At 49.3% G+C, this 23,280-nt stretch overlaps 1 protein-coding gene and 1 pseudogene across 1 annotated transcript in view; one reads left to right on the top strand and one right to left on the bottom strand.

Annotated features, from left to right (window-relative positions):
* NCKAP1L (NCK associated protein 1 like) overlaps positions 1-8,920 on the top strand; it is a 46,754-nt gene extending 37,834 nt beyond the window's left edge. Inside the window, exons 28-31 of the mRNA XM_061126234.1 lie at positions 258-374; positions 693-802; positions 2,729-2,818; positions 7,476-8,920. Coding sequence (XP_060982217.1) covers positions 258-374; positions 693-802; positions 2,729-2,818; positions 7,476-7,607 — 449 coding nt within the window. The 3' untranslated portion in view covers positions 7,608-8,920. The remainder of the gene's footprint in view (positions 1-257; positions 375-692; positions 803-2,728; positions 2,819-7,475) is intronic.
* A 13,317-nt stretch (positions 8,921-22,237) lies between these two features.
* Positions 22,238-22,993, bottom strand: LOC133041551 (protein phosphatase 1 regulatory subunit 14B-like; annotated as a pseudogene).
* Positions 22,994-23,280: the final 287 nt, after the last annotated feature.

Genomic DNA, 23,280 nt, shown 5'->3' with positions numbered 1-23,280 from the left:
CCACTCTGTCAGGCAGCTGACAGAGTGCCCTCAGCCTGCGTGTCAGCTGAGCCCTTTGCCAAAAGCTCTGCTCAGTCACCAGTGGAAGCCTCCGGGACTCAGGCCTCTCACTAGCAGCAGTAATGACTTGCCTATAACGCTCTACAAAGTCTTCTCACAGATATTTTCTCATGTGACCCTCCTCGGAATTCTGTGAAGTAGGACCCTGTGGAAGAGAGCTCCTGTTTACTGACCTTACTCTCTTTTCCTTTTCCCAGATTTGTCATCCCCTGAGGAAGAATATAAGGTGGCCTGCCTGCTCTTGATCTTCCTGGCTGTTTCCCTCCCCCTCCTTGCCATGGACGCTGCCTCCTTCTACAGCATTGAGAAGGATGGTAAGTAAGGAGGAGGTTCAGACTAGGGTCCTGGGGTCAGGAGGTGAGACCAAGCCATCTATCTGGAAAATACACACTTCTGACTCAGATGCAAAGTTCTGTTTCAGAAAGCTCTTGAGAATGAAAAATCTGTAAAATTAAATTCAGGTGAAATTTCATCAGACTATCTATCTTTCTCCTAATCCTCGAATGGCTCCTAGTCCTTTGGTGTCACATAGGGCTGGCCCAGACTGAAAAAATGGGAATTTACCAGTTGGAGTCACCTGGCGTGGTTCAATTTCCTTTCCTTTCTCTCCCCCTCTGTCGATAATAATCTAGGTTACAGCAACAATATTCACTGCTTGACCAAAGCCATCATCCAGGTATCTGCTGCCCTCTTCACAGTCTACAACAAGAACATTGAAACTCACCTCAAGGAATTTCTCGTGGTGAGTGGGTCTAGGTTATAAGGAATGGACGATTGTGAAGTCTGGTGGCAAGTGGTTTGACTTAAATCCATAGACAGTTATTATTGAGCAGGCCTCGGAGTCTAACCTCCCATCTTATTTATTAAGTAGTGAGAGACGGCTTTGTGAAAGGCAGGGTCTAAATTCCCTAACAGCTGGTATTTCAGCCTCTGCCCAATACTTGAAAGGAGTACTGGACTAAGAGTTAGCAAATCTGAGTTTAGTTTTGGACCTGCCACTGAGAAGTTGCGTGGTCTCTGAAAAGCCAAACTTTTGAGGCCACAGTTTTCCCACTTATTAAATAGAGATATTAAACCAAATCCGTGATGTACTTCTTTGGTGTGCATTACAATATCCTGAGGAGTTTGTTAAAATATAGACTCTTGAGACACTGAGTTTTATCATCTATGAGGCTCCTTTCAACTCTAATACTGATAAAAAGTCAAACTTTTTTCAAATTATCAGACTTCATTGTGAATCAGAATCACGTGGAGAATTTCTGATTCGGTAGGTTAGTGGTGGGGCTGGAAAATCTTGCATTTCTAGCAAGTTCCTGGGTAATGTTGGTCCTGGGATCTTACTTTGAGAGTCCCCTGATCTAGATTTCTAGGGATTGGAACTCACAGTCAGGAAGCTGATTTTACTGTAGGTTATGTTCAATTTGTTTGAAAGAAGTTGTTAAAAATTTTTTTTAGCCAAAGTTTGACTCCCTGCAACTCTCACTATTGATCTAAGCTTTGCCTCTGGAAAAACACAGAATAAGTAATCTCTTTCCATTGTTCAAAGAGGTCCCAGAGCTTTCCATTCTAAATCCTCCATGGAGGAATCCATACTCTTTGATACGTGGTCCAATGCCCACTGACTGCTTGAGCATTCTCAGCAATAGGGAGCTTATTCTTTTTTTAAAAAAATTAATTTGTTTTTAATTGGAGGATAATTACAATATTGTGTTGGTTTCTGACATACATCAACATGAATTAGCCATAGATGTACATATGTCCCCTCCCACTTGAACCTCCCTCTCACCTCCCACTCCCTCCCATCCCTCTAGATTTTAACAGAATACCAGTTTGAAGGGAGCTTATTCTTTTGCAAAGCGTAGTCTGATTTAAAAAACTAGAGCCTCATCTGTCTCCTTTTAGGAGGAAACAGTAGATCATATTCTAGGAGGAAGCAGTAGATCATATTCTCTAGGGAATCACACCCTGGTCCCAAGAAGTACATGTCAGGAACTTGGAAGCTTAGTGAGAGGGTCTCTCTTTCAACTGGGACAGCAGACCAGACAGAATGGGCTTCGAGCATCTGAGATATACAGAGGATTCACACCAGACCTCTAAGATGGGGTGAGAAGGGAGTCACCCCCCTACTGCCTCTTTTACCCTCTCTGTTTGCTAAACACAGGTAACCTGGGTCTGGGATGCAATTAGTCACATTTCTTTTTTTCTCTTTGATCTACTGGGGACCTGAAGGTGAATGGAGAGGACAGCCATTTGGGAGTTGACAGAAGGAGAATACCAAAAGCACTGTGTCTGAGTCAGCGGCCCAGCTCTGTCTCTAGTCGGGTGGGGAGTCAGCTGTAAACAGTCTGATGACAGTGGTGTCTGGAGGCCGCCTTGGGAAAGAGATTAATCTCCTGGCATACAGTATTACCTGCCTCTGTTGCAGTTTCTTTCTTCGCCTCTTACTACCTCTCCTCCAGCATCCTTGGCAACCGCCTGTTTGTCTGCACTGGCTAGTTTGGAGGCAGTGTGTGTCTCTGAAGCCTGGGGGATTCACCGCTTTCCCACCCTGAGCCTCCTAGCACTTCTTAACTCACTTCCTTGATCTGCTCTTGACTTCCTGTAGCCTGAGGCTGTCCTACTCTGACCTTCATAAAAATCTGCTTCCTTACAAATTTTTCCCTTACAGGTGGCTTCTGTCAGCCTCCTGCAGCTGGGCCAAGAGACTGACAAGCTTAAAACCAGAAACCGGGAGTCCATTTCTCTGCTCATGCGCTTGGTAAGTATCTGTTCTAAGTTGGTCTAGAGGAAGGGCCAGAGGGAGGATCCTCTATAGGGTCTTTGGCTCCCTACCGTGGTTATCACCCGAAAACATTAACTAAGAGCTTAATTCTGCCTGAAGGGGTCTAATCCTCACATTCTGGTTAACATTCTAGACTTGTCCTGTCATCCCAAGGTAGCATCTTTGAGGATTTCTCTGCAGGACCGTGTCTTCCCCGCCCCTAGCTGACTGGGCCCCTTTCCCTGCGGTGTTCTTGAGTCTGGTACGGTGGGACAGCTCACCCCCACCATGGGGATGAGCTCATGGATGGCGATGTCCCTCATCCATAACTACCTGTCCAGTGCATCTTTGATTTTACTTGGCCACTTCCTACCGCTGTATTTCTTGTCCTTAAGAGAACCATGAAGAAGGTTCAACTGGGGGAGTTCAGCTGTGGGAGGAGGAGGGAGCCCAGAAGAGGGAAGGGATTTTTAGCTGAAAAGCTGTAAGGCAGGGAACTGGGTGGGACACGAATCAGACAGCTCCTGCTATCTCTTCTGTTTCCTAAGCTCTGGCCTTTCCCCTTCTTTGGTAGAAAGTTCTGGGAACTCTGACTCAGTTAACTTTTAGAAAATCTTTTACTCTTGATCCCGTTTCCCTCTTCAACGTGGTTACTCTCTCTTGTTCTAAGGTTTGATTCCCCAGGTTAGCTCTGCACTTAAAGGCGGGCAGGAGGGGCTCCTGCTCTGGACCCTGGGTTTGAGTGACCCTTCCTCTGGCCTGTGGGGAGAGGACGGGCCCACCTGGAGCCTGCGCCCCACCTCAGAGCCTCCACTGAAGACTTCTCGGGCCTCAGAATTCTTCCCTGAGCAGCTCCAGCCCACATGTAGAGCTTGTACTATACTTCCTCGAGTCCATCCTACTGAGGCAGACTGTGCTCTAGAGCCCATGAAATGTATGGCTGGAGTTTAGGTGTGCAGACAGGAAGATTATGTGTGTCTACAAACCCCCGAAACTGGGGTGGGAGGAGAAGGGGTGCCAGGCTGGAGGCTGATTCCCTCCCTTCTCCCTGTTCTGGTACAGAACTCTGAGGGGTCTAAGAATTCTTAATTCAAACCTGTCTTCCATGAAATTGTAAAGGTACACTCAGCCCTCCATATCCACAGGTTCTCAGCTATGGATTCAACCAACCATGGATTGAAACTATTTTAAAAAACATTCCAGAAAGTTCCATAGAGCAAAACTTCAAATTGCCCACACCAGCAACTATTTACATAGCCTTTATATGATATTTATAACTGTTTACATAACATTTATGTTGTATTAGGTATTATAAGTAATCTAGAGGTGATTTAAAGAATATGGGAGGATATCCTAGGTTATATGCAGGTACTATGTCTTTTGGGCTAGCATGGTGGCTCAGATGGCAAAGCATCTGCCTGCAATGCGGGAGACCCAGGTTCAATCCCTGGGTGAGGAAGATCCCCTCAAGAAGGAAATGGCAACCCACTCCAGTACTCTTGCCTAAAAAATTCCATGGACAGAGGAACCTGGTGGGCTATAGTCCATGGGGTCACAAAGAGTAGGACACGACTGAGTGACTTCACACTCACACTCACACTCAACTATGCCTTTTTATAAAAGTAACTTGGGCATCTACAGATTCTGGTCTCTCCCCTGAATTGGTTCCACAGGCGGTCTGGGAACTAATCCCCTGACAGTGCCCATGGATATTGAGGGATGAATACATGTTGCAAATATTGCAAGAAAGAATATAATATTTTATCATGTGGTATATGGGCTTCCATTTGCACTCTTGGCCAGGCCCACAAGTATTAGGGGTGGGCATGCCTGGGACTCCCTCTGGGTCTCCTTCTTTAAGTACACAAGCACTGAGTGCTATCTGTGTCTCAGCTTTTCTAGCTCGAAAAGGCCTAGGTTGGGCTGATTAAGGGTCATGATGAGGAAGAGAAGAGAATGGACCTGAGGCTGTGGGGGTGTGGTGAGGAGGTGAGAGGGCAGAGGAGGCCAAGGAGGGCCGAAGGAAGGCGACAGAGCACAGTCTTCAGAGCAGCGTGACCTCTGTGTGTGTGCACGCTAAACCGCTTCAGTCCTGTCTGACTCTCTGCGACCCCATGGACTATAGCCTGCCAGGCTCCTCTGTCCATGGAATTCTCCAGGCAAGGATACTGGAGTGGGTTGCCATGCCCTCCTCCAGGGGATCTTCCCTACCCAGGGATAGAACCCAAGTCTCCTGTGGCTCCTGTGTTGCAGGCGGATTCTTTACTGCTGAGCCACCTGGGAAGCCCAACATGACCTGGGGCAAGTTAATTAACCTTTCTGAGACTCTGATTCTTTAGCCTTAAAAGTGGGCAGTTATCCTTATGATGGGCTTCCCTGATAGCTCAGGGATTCTTGGTAAAGAATACACCTGCAACGCAGGAGACCCTGGTTCGATTCCTGGGTCAGGAAGATCTGCTGGAGAAGGGATAGGCTACCCACTTCAGTATTCTTGGGCTTCCCTTGTGGCTCAGCTGGTAAAAAAGTCTGCCTGCAATGTGGGAGACCTGAGTTCGATCCCTGGGTTGGGAAGATCCCCTGGAGAAAGGAAAGGCTATCCACTCCAGCATTCTGACCTGGAGAATTCTGTGGACTGTATAGTCCATGGGGTCACAAAGAGTCGGACATGACCGAGTGACTTTCACTTTCACATCCTTATGCTAGAGGGGTGAGGGTTCATGAGACAGTTTATATAAAAGTGCCTAGTACATAATAGATGCTAAACAAATGTTGCCCCTCTCTGCTGCTCAGTTTATTTCTTGATGATTTAGGCATGCCTGTTCCATTTCCTTGGATAGTTTCCACCCCTGTGAGGTTGGAGGTGATTCTGTACAGCTGCTTAGCCCTGCCTCCTCCCTCTGCTTTGCATTTCCCCCTCCCCCCCAAGTGTGGCAAGGTGTCTGCCCCTTGTGGCATCACAGGCCTTCAGAGTGGCTGGAACAGCCCTAAGACCGGGCACTTTTTGTAGGAGGGAAGAGACAGAGGGACTAGCTGCTGCAAAGCAATTTAAATGCAAATGTTTCCACAGAGAAATTGGAAATGACTGAAGGGAAGGAGCTGTGTTCTGCGTAAAGAGGCTATTCATGTAGCCCCAAATCCTGTTCAGGCACTTCTCTCCCTGGGGTCTGTCTTAGCTGTCAAGCCTGGGCAGTGCCCACCCCCACTATTGTCAGACTTCCTGGTGTGGGTTTCACGGGGGAAGGAATGACTCTCTCATAGACTCATGGAATCCTAGGTGTCAGAAACAGATCAGATGCTGATGGTTAGTCCAGTCCTCACCGTTCCTAGGCGAGGAAACCAAGGAGAGGGAGGGAAAGATAACATCCAAGGTCTCCCCCAAAATACATGGGCAGATTTGGGACTAGGACCCGTTTCTTGGCTTTCACTCCTGAGCTGTTTCCACTGCTGTGAATTTCCTCCAGTTGGGAGCCCTGTGATTTTCTGTGCTTAACAGAGCAGAGAATAGAAGTCTTGGACCAGTGGATCCTTCTTGAAGCCATCACTCATTTCCCCATACCCGAGGGTCATATTCTGGAAAAGAGATCTTATCTCTTTACTGGCTTAAGGTTTTGAAAATCTTGCTTAGCAAGAAATTCTTTCTGCCATCCAACCTGAGATCACAGCTACAGTTTTACGGGCGGATTTTCTCTCCTCCAGCCTGTGGTGTCCGCTCTTCTGAGGCTGTTGTGTGGATTGTGTGTGCATGGTTTGAGTATTGCAGCACCTTACAAATTTTAAAAATTGAAAGGACTTCAGAGATAGAAAAACGTTACAATGGAGTTGGTAGATCTCTTTCCTGAGTGAATTTTCAAGACTTGAAACCCCAGACATATTTGGGAAGACCCACCTGTGTGAACTGCCAGAGGATATGGGACACTTCTCTCCAGAGTGTTTTTTAGTCCCACAGCCTCTTGGGCGAGGAGAGTATGGAAGGAAAGACACCCCGTTCCTTCTTCAGGGAAGGAAACCCTCCGGTCCAAGGCTAGGCTGTACGGCTCTACGATAATATCCCCCTGCCGCCTACCCTCCGTCTTACCCAAGCATCTTGATCTATCTTTCTGCTTGGCTGTGGGGGCTGCAGGGATTTCCACAGCACATAGGCCTTCTAATTAAACTAATTAATCATGCCTGCTCCTTTATACAGCATCCATACTGTTCCCCAAGCACTGTACTAAGGGAGGGAGGAGACTAAACCGTGTGGGTTCTGGGGCTCCTCTTGCTTGGCCTGCAGTGCTAATTGTTTTTTTCTCCGCAGAGCTTTGTCATTAGCACGTTTATGCATTCTTACCTGCATCTGTGCTGCCCACTCACATCTCATTTAGCATCCAGAATGAGAGAGAACGGAGTTTTTCTGCCCTAGAGAAGTGGTTCTTTCCTGCCTTCTGCTTCTGAGCCCTGCATATAACCCTGAGGAGGGGCACAGGGGTCATTATAATGGAGCTGAAGAGAACATTGCTTTCTGAGAGTGAAACGAAGTGAGAAGTGCCTTGGTACCCCCATTTACTTGCAACGCTAAGGGCCTCAGAGGGCCCAGGGAACCAGATGAAGAGGGACAGGGTGTCACAGTGGATGCTCCACCTGGGGTCCTCATCTCCCTTGGCCCTTTCTTTTCCAGGTGGTGGAGGAGTCCTCTTTCCTGACCCTGGACATGCTGGAGTCCTGTTTCCCATACGTGCTACTTCGAAATGCCTATCGGGAGGTCTCCCGGGCCTTCCACCTGAACCGAGTGTCGGCCAGTACCCACTGAAAGGCCTTTGGACCTACCTAAACCCGTGCTGCACTGGAAGCTGTGGCTATTTCTCAGAGGGTGGGAATGAGGTGGGGTCACTAGGGAGAAGATCAGCCAGAACTGGTGAAGAGGGAGAAACAGCCCAGGGCTGAAAAACCATAGAGAATTGGGGCCAACTGGGGCAGGGGGTGGAGGACTTTTTTCATGGAAAGGAGTTATGGTGTTGGGGCCAGGTGTATGAATTTTTACAATGAAAAAAAAAATGTGACCCTCAAGTATGTTTTCTATCTTCTGGGGACTAGAGCTTGAGCTCTGACTGGCGTGGGTCTCTCCGACCTTCATCACTATTCTAGGATAATGCTGGCGGGCAGAGATGATCAATCATCATATTAAACCATAATGAGCTTATAACCCTCCCACTGGAGTTGCTATTGTCTCCTGCACATTCATTAGGACGATTATCTCCTCTCTTCCTTTTCCAAATGTGTTCAGCAAGCATTCAGCCCGCTCCTACTGCACTGCCAAGTCGTAGCAGAGGAACCCCTTTTTTCCTTTGTGGGGATTCTTTTAGGAGTCATGGGTCTGTTTGTCTGCCTCCAACTGTCCAGCCTGCAGGGGCAATGAGGAAGTGCTCCTGGGATCCCGATTTTCACTGCCCCAACTCTCCCCCCACCTCACCTGCCCTACCACACCTTGTAGGTAACGAGTAAGTTCTCACATCTCTAACTCGAACCCCTCCTTCTTTTCCTTGACATCGCCACAAACCAGAGCAGAGGGTCAGTCCAGAGTAATTCTAGGACAACTAATTGGCCCAGTGTCACGTGAGTTTCCATCACATACTATTTGGGGGTATTCTCCCTCTTAACTGGAGGGACTAACTTAACCCAAATCCCCTTGTCATCCTGGGTACAGCTGTTGCTCCAGGCAGGGATTTCTCTTCTGGATCTTAAATTTCACAGACCTCATTAGGTTACAGGGCCCTGAGAGTGGGTATACTTGAGGGAGTACAAGCTGTTTCAACCTAGCCCTTTCCTGCACTAATTAGAATTTCAAGTGTCACAAAGCCCCAGGCGTTTAAGATAGCACTAAACTAGGTTTAGTTAACTCCCTGGCAGGAAACAGTGGCCCCCTGCATCCATCACTTCTGTGTCAGGCAGGACTGGAGGACAGATCATATATGTCACAGGTCTGGAGTGGTTGGAATGGGCAAATGAAAGTAACTAATTGATTAATTAGGGTCATGTCTATACTTCCAGGATAAAAGGGAAGCCATTTTTGGTTTTCAGCAAATCCATCCGGAGTTCATTAAAGCTATTTGTTAGCTGTTTTTAGATATGTGTGTGTTTGATCTTTATTTCTTGAGACCCAGGCTTAGTCAATCCTTATTAAACTTGGCACCCATAATTAATACACAAGTTTTTCTTAGCAACAATTGTCTACTCTTTAGGATAGAAGCATCGGAGGGTCCTGCGCCATGCATCAGCTAATTGTCCTTCCATGCTATGGAAAGAATGTTAGGTTCTAAGGAGTGATCGGGGGTCAGGCCTCCTGAGACTGAGGGAAGTGTTGATGAAGAAGAGAAAGCTCAGAAGTATCTGAGCAGCTCCCCTTGCACTCACTTATATCTCTGCTGGGATCCTCTGTTTGAGGAGCCAAGAGATCCCTTTTCCATATGCATGAGGAATGCTTAAGAGGAACGTCCCAGAGAACAGCAAGACAAGTTGCTGCAGGGGAATAGAGAGTAGACATATAATGCCTTTTTTTAAATTACAGTTTTTATTGAGGAATAATATTGGGTGATCCTGTGTACCTTTCCCAGTTTTCCTCAAAGATAGCATCTTTCTAAACTGTCCTATGCCACTGTAACCAGGACTTTTTTTTTTCATGTTTATATATATTTTTTAATCACAAATTGCCAACAGCACTTTATCAACCCCAATCTCCACATTTATCCCCTGTCCCTATTGCCAGGATATTGACATTGGTATAATTCATTCATCTTATTTAGATTTCTCCAGTTTTACTTATACTCATTTCACTGTGTTTTTACTTATACTCATTTCACTGTGTGTATTTAGGTATGTACAGCTTTATCATGTGTAGGTTCAGGCATCTGCCACCATGGTCAGGATATAGGATGGTTTTATCACTACAGGGCCTTCCTCATATTGTTCCATTCTGTCCCATCCACAATCCCCTTTCCCTTCCCTAGCCCTTGGCAACACAAATCTGTTCTTTTATAAAATTTTGTCATGTGACATAATGTCTTTTCATAAACATATCATTACACACACACACTTCTCTATCACATATACTTTTTCAAAGTGCTCTCACAACCTTAAGACAATTGTGCAGGGTAACCAGGGAAGGCTTTCCTAATTCAGGCCAGAAAGCAGATTCAGAGATGTTAAATGACTTAATGAAGGTCACATGCTTATCAGTACATTCGGAACTAGGACTCAAAGATGACATTCAGCCCTGGATGTTTGCTACCTGCCCCGACTGCCTCTTCATCTGGGAAGACTTAGTTGTTAGAATCCAGAGACCCTAGAGTGAGAAAAATAGAAGAGGGTGAGGACGTGCGGCCTTGACCACCTTAACAAAAGGTGACTGTCTAGAGGTGAAGGACGGCTCAGTTAACAGGACCCATTGGCATTTTAGGCAGTTTCCTTCCTCAGCCAGGAGGGTCTTTGACCTCTTACAGTCTGGGATGCAGTCCATGATGAACTGCTTTCTATGCTCAGATCCCCAGCTCACTTTAGGCCTAAAAGGAACTGCGGAATGAATATCAAGAAGAAATTCTGACCCCGATTGTTTTGTCTCGCAGGCAGAGAGTAGGTTCTAGCCTCAGCATTTTCATTAGTGCAGTGTTTTCATTAAAAACTCCATTAACTTGTTTGCAGCAATGAGACAGAATTAGCCCTCCCACCAGACCTGGGGGTGAGATGCTTGCAGGGGAGCCCCTGTTCCTCTGGGCAGTAGAGACAGTGTTTCCCTCACCACGCTGTTCAGTCGGGTGAGTGGGTGAGGGTAGCCTTCATGTGCAGGGGGTGGGGGTGGGGGGCCATCCCTGGACCTGGCCAAGGGGAAACTCACCCTTTGGCACTTGGCCAGGGAGGAAAAGAACACTTGTGGTTTAAGCATGGACACTCAGGGGGGGAAGGAGGCCCCCGCTAGGGACAAGAGTTCTGGAACCTTAGATTCTCTTGCCTAGATCAGTTCTCTTCCAACAAAGTTTGACTTTGAGAAGAAGCTGGCACGTGGTTGAAGTCACTCACATGGTTGGGGGAAGAGTGTTCTTCCAGTCTTCCGCCCCACAGGGCCTCCTGCTCCTCCTAAGTACCTGTCATCAAAGGAGACGGAGATGAGTCCCCCCTCGGCCCCCACACCTCAGTTGTCAAGTCCTCTCCCTCCCACCTGAATAGGAAAAAGAAGCAGCAGGCCAGGGTGCAGGTTGAGGAAGTCAGAAGTTAACTTGAGCTGAGTTTGCAGCTCTGGAGAGATTGAGGAGCAGGCTTTTCTCTTGTCACTTTGGAGGGAGAGGATTGTGAGGCCGCCCCTTTAAATAGCATTCCTGTAGGAGGCAGATCACATCCAGCCTTCACCCGCTGCCAAAGCATCTGGGTTTTTTTTTTTTTTTTTTGGTCTCTATCAAACTCAGAGATTGTAGGAAGGGGTTGTGGGATTAGGGGAGTGAGGAGGAAGGGTCTCCAAGAGGCAGGGGCAATTTGGAAGCTGAAGAGAGAGGGCTGAGGTTGGGAGAAGCCTGGGAAAGCTGGGGGTGGGGAACAAGGGGAAAGACAGGGAGAGAAGAATGGTGGTCTTTTGAGACAATAAATGGAACAGACATATCCTGTTCTTACCTCTCTAGGGGTAGAGTAAGGCAGAAATGAGACTGGATTAAAACAAGACGGATGAGCTTGAGATGAAAAGCCAGGACTGGTGATTAAAAAAAGCAACACAGAATGGAAAAGGGTTAGGAGACTTGGCCCTGGCTTTGTTACTTACTCTCTGTGCATAGGTGATCAGTCTCTTAATCTCTGTGGGACCACATAACTTTTCTAGACTTAGTTTTCCCACTTTAAGAAAATTCTTTATTTTATTTCTGCACTGGGTCTTCGTCGCTGTGTGTGGACCCTTCTCTAGTTGCCGCAAGCTAGGGCTACTTGCTAGTCGTGGTGCACGAGTTTCTCATCACGGTGGCTTCTCTTGTTGTGGAGCACAGGCTCTAGATGAATGGGCTTCAGCAGTTGTGGCACATGGCCTTAGTTGTCAGGAGGCATGTGGAATCTTTCTGGATCAGGGAAGCAGACCTATGGCCCCTTCATCGTCAGGTGGGTTCTTAACCACTTGACCACCAGGGAAGTTCTTTCCCATTTGTTAAATAAATGGGATTAGACTAGATGGACTCTAAAGTATCTTTCATGAACTCTGTGTGTGTGTGTGTGTGTGTGTGTGTGTGTGTGTGTATGAGTTTTCATTTTCTTAAAATGGGCTAGAAGTTGGGGGCCTGGGAAGGCAGGGGTGAAATATGTCACTGTGTTGACAAGAAACATTAAGGGGAAAAAAGAAGAGACATTGAGAGATCCCTCTCTTAATGGAAGCCTCTTTCCCACCTCTTCTGGTTGAAACATCTGCCCAATTTGGGAAGCTCCTTAGCTCTAACCCTAATTTCCTAATTAGAGCTCTTTAGCTCTAATTTTATTTCACAATTCTTTTTCAACCCATTCTTTCTCAGTTGATAAGAAGGTGATTGCCCTCAAATTTTGAGGACCGAATTGTGAAGGAATCTGGTTCACACCTCAGAGGCAAGCATGTCTTGGCTAGGACAGTTCCACTGGTCAGCACAGGAAATGGTGTGTGCTAAAGTTATATGGACAGAGCGGCTGAAGTCCAATGTTCTCTCTGATTTTGTCTCCATCTCTGGCTTGCTGTCACCTTCAGCCTCTGTACTTCCTTGAAGCTGATTCAGCTGATACTTCTCTATCCTGTCAGATCTGAAGGCCTGACCTAACTTAACTGCCTAAAAGGCAATCCTTCTATGTTGAGAATCTTCACCCTGTCACTTTACTTCTGTTCCTTTCTCTTCAATTGCTTGGGAAGGAGGGAGTTGCCACTTGATATGGAGTCCACACCTTCTCCTCATCACTCATCCTTCCAGCCTCCAGAGTTCTTGAAATTAAAACTCACATTCTTTAATTAGTTAGCGGGTCATGGATTAGTTAGTGAATACACATCCACTTTCAATTCACAGAAGATTTCCACCAGTGCCAAAGTAGGTGGCCATTAAGGAGGAGACTTTAAAGGAATCCTAACTTCCTGCCAGAGTCCTAGGTAGGACTTACTTTGATGGAAGAGGCTTTGCCCTGCTACAGGTCTTTAGTTCAGATTCCAGAGCATTCATTCTACAGATGTTTTAAGCAGCTAATTTTTTTGTGTTGGGCCTTTAGCCATTGGATTTCTTTCAGAGAAGACAGAATAAGAGGAAAGGGGTTGAGATGCAGGGGCTGAGATGAGACAGGAATGATTTCCTGGCCCTTATGGAGTTACCTATAATTAAGTCAAGACAGGGTGCTTCCTGCTCTGGTCGGATTCTCTCTGGAAAGCGTTAGGCTTCGGAGAAACTCCAACCTGCCTGAGGCCCCAGAGGGAAGGACACAGGCTGGAGGAGTGTCGGGAAGCCCAGCTAAGGGAACTGGAGAGAGGAGTGGGTGACCATGGCCACTGAGAGCAGACGCTGTACTTTTCCGTTCAAAGGCAGGAGCACACGCGTGAGGGTCCCGTCTGGGGCTGGATGCTGGGGGTAGGTGGCTTCCCTCAGCGAGTGTCAGGACTCCTCCCCGACCTCTCCCTCACGCCTGGGACGCACCGGCGACTAGGCACGCGGGGGATACATGAAAGGACCGGCACATACACAGAAACTCCAAACACACTCCCAGGGAGCCCACATCACCGCCCACAGCGAAGTCCTGCCGCCCGCCGCCTGCGCTGCGCTGTCAACACGCACTCATCCCCACCCGCGCGGGGCACACGCAGCCTCCCGCACCCGGCGCCCGGGTGCGTGCGCTCGCCCTTGGGCGCTGCCGTCTCCGTGTGCCCCCGGCTGCCAGGCGTTCCTCCGGGAGGGGGAGGAGAGGCTGCGAGGAGTGAGAGACGAGCCGGCAGGCCGAGGAGAAGGGAGGGGGAGAGAGGGAGGGGAAGCCGGCCCGGGGAGGAGGAGAGAAGCGAGGAGGCGGCTCCGGCAGAGCGCGGCGGCGGCGCGGAGAGCTCGGACTGGGAGCCCAGAGCTCGGCTGGGCAGCGGGAGAGGAGGAGCCGCAGGAACTGCAGCTCTGCCAGCTTGGGCCGAGCCTTAGAGACCCCGGCCTGGCTGGTCCCTGCCAGCCGCAGGTGGGAAGGGGCTGGGCTGGGGGGCGCGGGTCTGCCAGCTGGGGCTGAGGCTGAGCCGCGGTGCTGTCTCCTCCCTCGGTTCCATAGACGGAGGCTGAGCATGGAGCTGTCCCCCCGCAGCCCTCCCGAGATGCTAGAGTCGGACTGCCCTTCACCCCTGGAGCTGAAGTCAGCCCCCAGCAAGAAGATGTGGATTAAGCTCCGGTCTCTGTGAGTCTCCGGGCCGGGGGGATTGGGGGAAGGGATCTCAGGGAGCCTGAAAGTGGTGGGGGGGTGTAGCTGGAGCCGGGCCGGTGGATTCTCTGGGGCACACATGTTGGCAGGTGCGAGGACATAAGCTGCCCGGACACGCGTGGCCAGGCCACATGTGCAAGGCATGTGCAAAGCAAGCCGGCCGCTTGGAGAGGGTTTAGGAGTTGCAGAGCTAACGAGGTGCTTGCGGACCCCCCCGGTGACACATGCGGCGCAGAGAGGCGGCACAATCTTTGCGGTGTTGGCAGGGCTGCCTGCGGACAGGCAGCTTTCAGGAGGTGCCAGGCTGACTCACACGTATCCATGTGCAGGGTTGGGTAGATGTGAGGCACATCACATGTGTGTGCATGAGTGTCCCAGGGTCACAGAGAGGTCTGTAGAGTGACTGCACACAGATGCAGGTCCAGTGCATGGGGATACTTGTGCCAACCTGTGGGTCATACGTATCTCGGCTGGGATTGGTGGTTTATGCCTCCTGCATCCTACAGAGGGTGGGGGTGGGGGTGGGGGGGGGTTGCCCCATTCCTAAGCTGCTCATCTCTCTTGGGGCCTGGAAACACACTCTGCATATTAATGATGGGGGACCCACCTAGAATCTAGAGAAGTGGGGAACCCTGTCCTGGGGGAGAGGGCGTGGAGCCCCAACCTGGGAGCTGGGGTGGTGGTGAGGGGAGATTGGTTGACTGGGGCAAGGTAACTGTCAAAGCCTTTTTGTCACTGTAGGGTCTCCCAAGGATCTTCAAGCATATCTAGGCATCTTTTCTTATTTTTGCAGGAAGAGGGCATGTGGAGAGGAATAAATGGGAAAGGGAAAGATTCAGGTGTCCCATACTCCAGTTCTAGGGAAGGAGAGGAAGTTTTCTTCCTGCTTATCAGAGAAGAAGAGGATTGGTTCAAAGACAAGCCATGTACCATGTTTATCTCTCTGTCAGCTGCCACCTGATAATCTCTGCAGTCTGTTGATCCTTAACCAGAAAACAAGAGAAAGTGCTGCTCTCCCTGCTATGACTCCCCATGGCCCTAGGAGAGAGGCTGCAGATGTTTGGTGAGGAAATACAGGGAATACAGCCTCAACACGCAGTTGCTCCCCAATATTCTCATTGTGAGCACTGAAGCTTTTCATTTCTAGGTTCCGGCAGAGGAAGAGATGGGCATAGAATATGGATAGATGCTTATGAGTGTGTTGTTTTAAAAATACTTCACCTGTGGCGATAAGATGATGCCTTTATGTTGGGCTGGTGGGTCTGATTTACATACCAGCTGCTTAGAAAGGCCTTAGGGAGAATGGAGGCACATTGGGCAACAAGGCTTGGAATCCAAATGTGCTTTTTGGTCCCCTTCTTTGCTGCCTCTGGCCAGTGCAATTTGCAGGCTCCAGGAATCCTTGGAATGAGGTTCTGGGATGAAGAAATGGAAAATCATGTTGAATCAATTTTTGTTGGGAGGAGCACCCAGGTGATTCTTGATAGAAAACCTTGTTCTGTTGATGGTAACTAAGCTGGCAAGAAGGGTAGGTAGGAAGTGGTTGAAAGGCAAAGAAGGGACCTCAGGGTCTAGAAACAGGAGAATCCAAATATCCTAGGATGCTTTCCCACAGCATGAGTGGCTCATCATATCTTCCCCTTGCCTCCGTTCCAGGTAAGGGGCCCTGCAAAAGAGGTGGGTCTACCCATTTCACTCTCTCCCATACCTTTCTAACCACAAAGCTTTTCTGGAAGCAGATTGCAATTTCTTCCTTTAGGGTGAGAAGTGGTCTATGGCAAGAAAACAGGACCCTCAGAAGGAGGCACTGAAACCCAGGGGAGGAAGGGAGTGGAGGCAGCTGCCCCTACAGAGCCTGTTAGCTGAGACATCCTTGCAGGCGATCACAGTGGACAAGGATCACTAATCTTATTGATGAGATTGTTCTGGTTTTCACTCACTTCAGCAATCTGGTCCTTAAGAGCACCAGCTACATGTCATAACTTATCCAGAGAAGTACCATCTCCTCAATATGAATTACCAAGGATAGATTCCCAGTCTCAAAGCAGAGGAAGGTCTTGATACCAAGGTAGATCTGAAGTTGATAGCTTACTGGATTTGGCCCTGTTTGAATCCTGGGGAGGCTTTGCCAGTCAGATGAAGGGAAAGCAAAGGATTGAGGATTTTTGCTGGGTAGGAGAGGGAGACAGCTCTCAGGGTTGAGTTGTTTCTGAAGAGGTGAGCAAAGAGGGCATTTCCACCTTAAATAGAAATAGAACTCCCACCCCCACCCCATTCACCACCTGTACCCAAAAAGGCCCAGGTGGGAAGGGGCTATTTAGTCTGGAAACAGGGAGATGGGCATGATTATCTCAGGACTAGATATTGAATGGGCTTCTCTGGTGTCTCAGACAGTAAAGAATTTGCCTGTAGTGCAGGAGAGTCCAGGTTAGATCCCTGGCTTGGGAAGATCCCCTGGAGAAGGGAATGACAACTCACTCCAGTATTCTTGCCTGGAGAATCCCATGGATAGAGGAGCCTGGTGGACTGCAGTCCATGGGGTCGCACAGAGTCAAATGAAGACAGATGGGATATATATACTCTGCTGCTCAACATGTCCTATCTCCTCCATCCCAACTACCCTTTTGATTTCTAATCTGGGACACTGAGGGTCTCTCAGTGGAAACTGGGCCTGGTGTTTTTTCTTCTGGTTAAAAAAGCCCATATGAATATAATAGTGCAGGGCAATTTCTTCTTGGGAAGGGCATCCAGGAATTCTGTTTTCCATACTAGCACTCTGCCAAAGATAAATCCAGAATCTGGAGCATATTAGCTGTTGGATTTCACCTCTACCTAGGGGAAATTTTCCTAACTAAGCAGACTCGTAAGCTGAGGCAGGAGAGACACTGAGCCAGGCACTTCAGGGACAATGGGTGAACCAGGGCAAATTTCAGCATCTCTAACATTAAGATGAAGGACTGGGCTAGTCTGCCCACTCTTCTCGGAGACCAGAGAGCCTTGAGGAATGTGGGGGAGGGCCAGCAGAAATGGAAAGGTTTTTCGGTGTCTTTTGCAAAACAAGAAAAACTACAAGTGGAGATTGGTTTGCCATCCTTAGCTCATTCATTCATTCAACAACTCTTAATCGAGTGCCTCCTGTGGGGCAGGTGATGTGCTGGATGCTGGGGGTATGGTGGTGGGCAAAATAGACCCAGTCCCTGATTCTATGGAGCTTGTCATACGGTTCAACTCCATCAAAGAGAGTGGAGAGTAGGGAAGGACCCTGCTCCTTGTTTTATGACACCCACCCAAGTGGTAAAATTCAACATTCTGGTTTCTGCTTCATCGCTTACTTTGGAGGGGGGTTATACACAGTACAAGCATATATATGAATTCTTTCTCTCTCCCAGGATAGGACAAGTCTCACTCTCTTCTCTTTGCTCCAGTTTCTTCTGAAATTTTACAGACAAAACTTCCCTCTTCCTTGGGATAGTATAAAACAATCCCTTTCTCTTTTCCTTCTCCACATGGTGCATGCTCAGGCTTCCGTGGTTTAGACTCAATGTCCTAAGCTGCAGTTCAAGGTCCTTTCCGGGGAGCTGGAGCAAGGACACAGTTGGGGATTATTTGTGCCCATCTTTGTTGCAACAGAATCTAGTGTGGTACCCGGAACATAACAGGCACTCAATAGCTGCTCTTAAATAAAGGAATGAACAAACAAATGAATGGATATACCTGCATATGTCACAGAGCCCAGTTCTGTCTCTGATTCTGTTGCTGTGTGCAGTGGGGGAGGGGAGTAGGCATGGGAATTGGAGAAAAGGAGAGGTCGTTTTTGTTATTGTTTTTAGAGGGTGATGCTCAAAAGTGATGGGATTTGAGAACCTCCGAACAGAGCCTGGAACTGAAGGAGTTACAGAAACAATCTGGATATGTGAACAAGATGTATCAGAATGAGACTATGAATGCCTGACATGTATACGTATGTATCTGGGGTATCTAGGTAAAGGCTGATGTGTGTGACAAGGACAGTTGGTGAAGTCAGAGCTCCATACTGATGTCTCTTTGTATGTTTATAAACAGTATGTGTGATAATAAATATGCACTTACCTGAATACCTGAAATTGTCCTATGTATGAATGAGATGATGTATTTGTGTATGTGTGTGTGTGTCTAGGTAATGGAATGGTATATATGTGTGATCTGCGTATGTGTTTGTGACACACTCAGATTTTTGGACAGTCCTGGGGAGATCAAATGCACAGGAGAAAGAAGCTGAAGGACCGAACTGGTTGCCTCATTGATTTATTCTACCTTTTGTCCTCATTTTGTATATGCCCCATGGAATGATCTTCTGTGGCTCTTTACCAGTTTTGAAAACTGTGCTGCTGTCCTCCTTTCTTTGCACATGGCTGTGGAGCTGCCATGAAGACTGCGGGATAAACTGTGGCTTCTTGGACCTCTGGAGAAAAAGGAGCATCATTTCTCTGAGGCCTCGGTGGGAATGGTTTTTAGTTCCTTCCTCCCTGGATCGACCCTTCCTCCTTTATTTCCAACCCTGGTAAAGGGAATCTCTCCTCCCTGGGTTTTACATCCCCTCTCCCATCAGAGGTTTCTACTTCCCCCATCAACTTTGTCTTGAATGAGGCATCTCTTGATAGTTGAGTGTGGAAAATTCCTGCAGTAAGCTGAGGGGGATGTGCAGAGAGAGGGGGAATTCAAATTCAGACCAGTGGAAGAACGTCACAAACCTCTGGTCAGAATAGGTGGCTTCAGGGGAGATACCAGGGAGGCAGGATGGTGGCAGTGAAGGAGCAGAGGGAATATTGGGAGGCTTGAGTTCCTGTTCCCACTCTGCCAAAGGCTAGCTGCATGATCTTGAAGTCATGTAGTCTCTCTGCGTCCCTATTCTTTATTTGGTATCATCCATATAAAAGTGGTTTTTAAATGATAAACTCTGATGCTCTTTCAGCCTGGGAGAGCTTGCTGGGTGAAGAGGCAGCAGAATAGTAATAAATGGGCAGTCATTGGCTTAGATGATGAGAAAAATCAAGATTCAAGAGGCAGGAATATGAATGCTATAGTAGGTTTGAGTCCTGGTGTCTGGGGCCTGATTTGCAAGAGTCTTGGTGATGAGTGGTTGTCTGGAGGAGGTGAGGCAGGTGACTGAGCTTAGAGAATAGGAGGCTGGGTGGGCTTGGAGGAGGGCTGTCCCACAAAAGGTGTGGGCCTCTGAGGTCAAAAGAAAAGATGACAGACTTACTCTCTGTCATCTTCTTTTCAACTGGGCAAACTAGAAGAGAATGGAGCAATTGCCCTTGTAAGATGTAGTGGGTACAGGGCGCCTAGGGACTGCCGTTGGTGAGTTCCAAAAGCACTGGGGAAATTCCCCTCTGGCATTTATCCTAGGCCTGGGGTGATATGATCAGCTATGACACATTCTATTTTAAAGAATCTGTGTAGTCCCTTAGAACCCAAATACCACTCTGCTTGCCCTGGAGGCTGGTTAAAAAGACCGTGGAGATCCTACATTTGAGGTTGCACTTAGCACTTTTGCCAGGAGGAGAGTGCAGTAGGTTGGGGATGAAGCTGGGATTGGAAGGCCAGGTGAGAGACCCAGGGGGATGGAAGCACGGATGTCTCTAGACCCCTTCCATGTGCCCCCTATGCAGGGAGCTCCTGAAGTCCATGCAAGCCAGGGGTTGTCTCACATCTTCCCCCTTTTTTTTCAAACACCCCCATCAGACTGGGATGGAGGAACTGGGAAATTTGAGAGCGATCTTTCCTCTTGTTTGTGTCTTTAAAGGGATCATCAAGGATTTGCTTTCAGCTTTTCTGTTCCCTCTGTTTTCCTCTTTGATTTTTCCTGCGTCTTTTCCTCTGCCCTTTCCCTCTGTTGTTTCCATCTCTCTCTGGCTTCTCTTTCTCTGCGGGGCACTATGGTGCTCTCCTCTCTCATCCCTCTTCTTCTCTCTCCCTATTCCCTTTGGCTTTTACCCCCTCATTCTGGCCTTCAGTGTTCCTAGTCCCCACTCACCCTGGCCAGGAGTTTGGAAACATCCCTGCCCACCCCGGGGGTGGGGCTTCTCCAGGCCCAGGTGTCCTTGTGATGGTTCAGGGCAAGTTTGCTGCAGACACACTTTGAGGCCACCTTAGGAGTCCAGCCTCAACTCCTGTATTCTACAAGGCCTTTCTTTTGCCTTCTCAGTGACCTCATCCTCCCAGCTCCTCTAGGGAGAAAGCCAGGTAATTGCCTTTGGGTCTCAGGGGACTGATTTTCACAGGTACGGAAGTTGAGTAGCTATTTTCCAACTGTCCCCAGGACAGCAGCAGAGACAGGGGGACAGAACCAGGGCAGAGGTGGGCTGCAGGGGAGACCACTGGGAGACTGGAGGTTGTTAGATAATGAGATTGTCCCCTAAGGGAGGAAGACTTAATGGTCCAAGAGAACTGGGAGAGAATCCTGGGAACAGTGAGTGAGGCCAAGAGGAGACTTCAGGGGGAAGAAGGGCTACTCAGAAGGGAAAAGTAGAAAAGTGAGTTGTGACCCACCCACTGCAGGGAGGTCCCTAGTGCCCATGCCCTCGCCCCTCTGTCCCCAGTCCTACAGTTGCTCCTCTCCCCTCAGCATCTTCTGCTACATCTTCTCCCTGTCTGGGAAGAAAAGAGCAGGTTAGGATATGACTTCAGCATCCCAGACCTGGCCGAAGTCCACTGAGGGAGCTGGGATGGGGTTTTGGTGGCTAAGCAGGTGTGGTGGGGAAAAGGGCATATCCAGGGAGAGGCCTGGGGGCTCAGGGCTGGGAGGAAAGCTGGGAAGCGGGTGCTCAGGTGGTACCATGTTGGATTCAGCCAAGTCCCCAGGTCAGTTCATTCCACAGCTGCAAGGGAGAAGTCAGACTTGCAAATAATTACAATGGCTGCAGTGGGATAATTAGGTGGCCAGCTGGTGTTGGCACCATTTAGGCTGAGAAGGGAGCTTGCCTTCCAGGGGGGCTTAATGATTCTCTGGCAGGCAGGACCTTAGGGGGCCAGAGAAGCTTCTTTCCTTCCTATTCCTTGGCTTCTCTGCTTCCCTGTTTATCGGCTCTTGCACATCTAACTTGGCACCATCCTCCTAGTTCTCTCCTCTGTGCCCACCATGTTTGGAAACTTCTCGGGTTGAGTGAGCACACATGCTGACAGTGTTGCCAGGCTCCCTAAACCCCAACCTCCTATCTACAAGCAGTCTGAGAGAACTATAATAAATCAAATTGCACCAGACTCATCCCAAACCCTTCTTTGTCCTGACTGCTCTCTTCCTTTCTATTCTTTGAAATGCCAAGAAAATTTGCTGTTCTTTTCACTGAAGCAAGATGGACTGAAGATAGACATGTAGGAGAACTTTCTGGAAAGTTCATGGAGGCTAGAATATAATCTCCCTATGAAAAAGAAGAAAGCCACACTCTTCCTTTAAAGCATCAGCTTCAGGCTAAGTTGGGTGAAGCATTGAGTCAGTCAAAAAAGATAAACTCCTACTCAAGCACCCTATTTCCCTAGTGTCTCTAACCCAGGCACTGAATCTGAGAACCATAATGTGTTACAGAGAGGGAAACTGATGCCCAGAAATAGTTGGTAAAGTGGGAGCAGGGCTGGGACCAAACCCAAATCCTGCTGATCCACAGTCTAGAGCTACTCCCATCGCACTGGCGGTCAGTCGCTTGCCAAGCTTCCAACTCACTCTCCCATCTCAGGCCACCTTCAACATCTGTTAGGTTCCCCAGAAGCAGGGCATCTGCTGGGAACATCTGTTGGGATGTGGTTCAGAGGGCTGGTGGGGTGGTCCGTGTGGAGGTGTTTAATGAGCAGAATTAAATCATGCAGGGAGGGAGAAGAGGTGTGGACAAGTGAACCAGAGCCAGAATTCTGAGCTGGGTTCAAAGTTCAGAGTTCTTTTTTTTTTTTTTTTTGCACCAAAGGCGTATCCTAGCTTTATTAAAGGGCCCGCACCGCAGTCAATATAAAAACACAAAAAGTCCCATCAGTTTAATAATAATAAAAAACCCCAAAAATGGAAAACTGAGGGGGCAGGGAAGAGGCCCCTGGGCCAGGGGCACGGGGAGCCCTGCTCGTGGCACCAGGCCTGGCCGCAGGGCCCCCTGGTATTGCTGTTGCTACGAGGTCAGGGGGCAGCAATTGTCCTGTGGAGCCACCATTCAGCTGGGTCAAGGACCCTTACTTCTTCTGGGGTGTGCTCAGCTTCTGCATGCCCTGGATCTTGTCCAGCAGGCCAGAGATGAAGGCCTCAGTGGGTTTGTAACAGTCAGCCAGCAGCTCCTTGACCCTGGCAGCCCGGGTATCATCGCTCTCCATGTCCAGGGGTTCATCCACGTCGATTTCCAGCTCTGGGATCTCCTCTTCCTGGCAGTCGTAGAGGCGAGTGAGCTGCTCCAGGATCCACTCCTCCAGGTTGAGGCGCTTCCGTAGCTCCTTGCGGTCGTACTTGACCGTGACCTTCCCTTGGCGCCTCACTGGGCCCTCGTCTGCAGCCCCAGGGGGGCTCTGAAAGTAGACGCGGGGCCCTGGGCCGCCACTCCCCGGTCCGGGGGCCGGGGCCGCCAACGCCGCGCCCCCCGCGGGGCCGCTGTCCGCCATGGCGGCCGCCGGGGCCACGTGCGCGCGTCGGGCCCCTCCCTGCGCCGCCGCCTCCCGGACGCCCGCCGGCTGGCTCCCGGCCGCTGGCTCGGGTTAGCTCGTGAGCTCGGCTCCGCGCGGCTCTGCGGCGAGGGCGGCGGCGGGGGTGCCCGGGGGCAGCTGCAGCATGCGGAGCCCCCGGGCCTGGCCTGGCCGCGCCCCGCCCCCTCTCCACCCCAGAGTTCTTAGTCTTCCCCTCACCTTCCTGCCCACCGTCTTATTCCCTCCCTCTTTCAAGGGCTGAAGCCTAAGGGAGAGGTGACTCATCTGTGTGCTGGGCAGGGAGCTGGGATGTCTGGGTTCTTCTCATTCTGGGCTAAGGCTCTAGCTACTTAGATTGCGCACTTCCTCACTGATCTGAGCTGCGCTGGGCTGTTGCTAGGAACACCTGTTAGAAACGGTTCTAGGCAGGAGGC

This window comes from Dama dama, chromosome 3 (assembly GCF_033118175.1).
Source record: "Dama dama isolate Ldn47 chromosome 3, ASM3311817v1, whole genome shotgun sequence".
NCBI lineage: Eukaryota > Metazoa > Chordata > Mammalia > Artiodactyla > Cervidae > Dama > Dama dama.
Note: the sequence above shows the minus strand (reverse complement) of the source record. Positions and strands in the feature narration are given on the sequence as shown.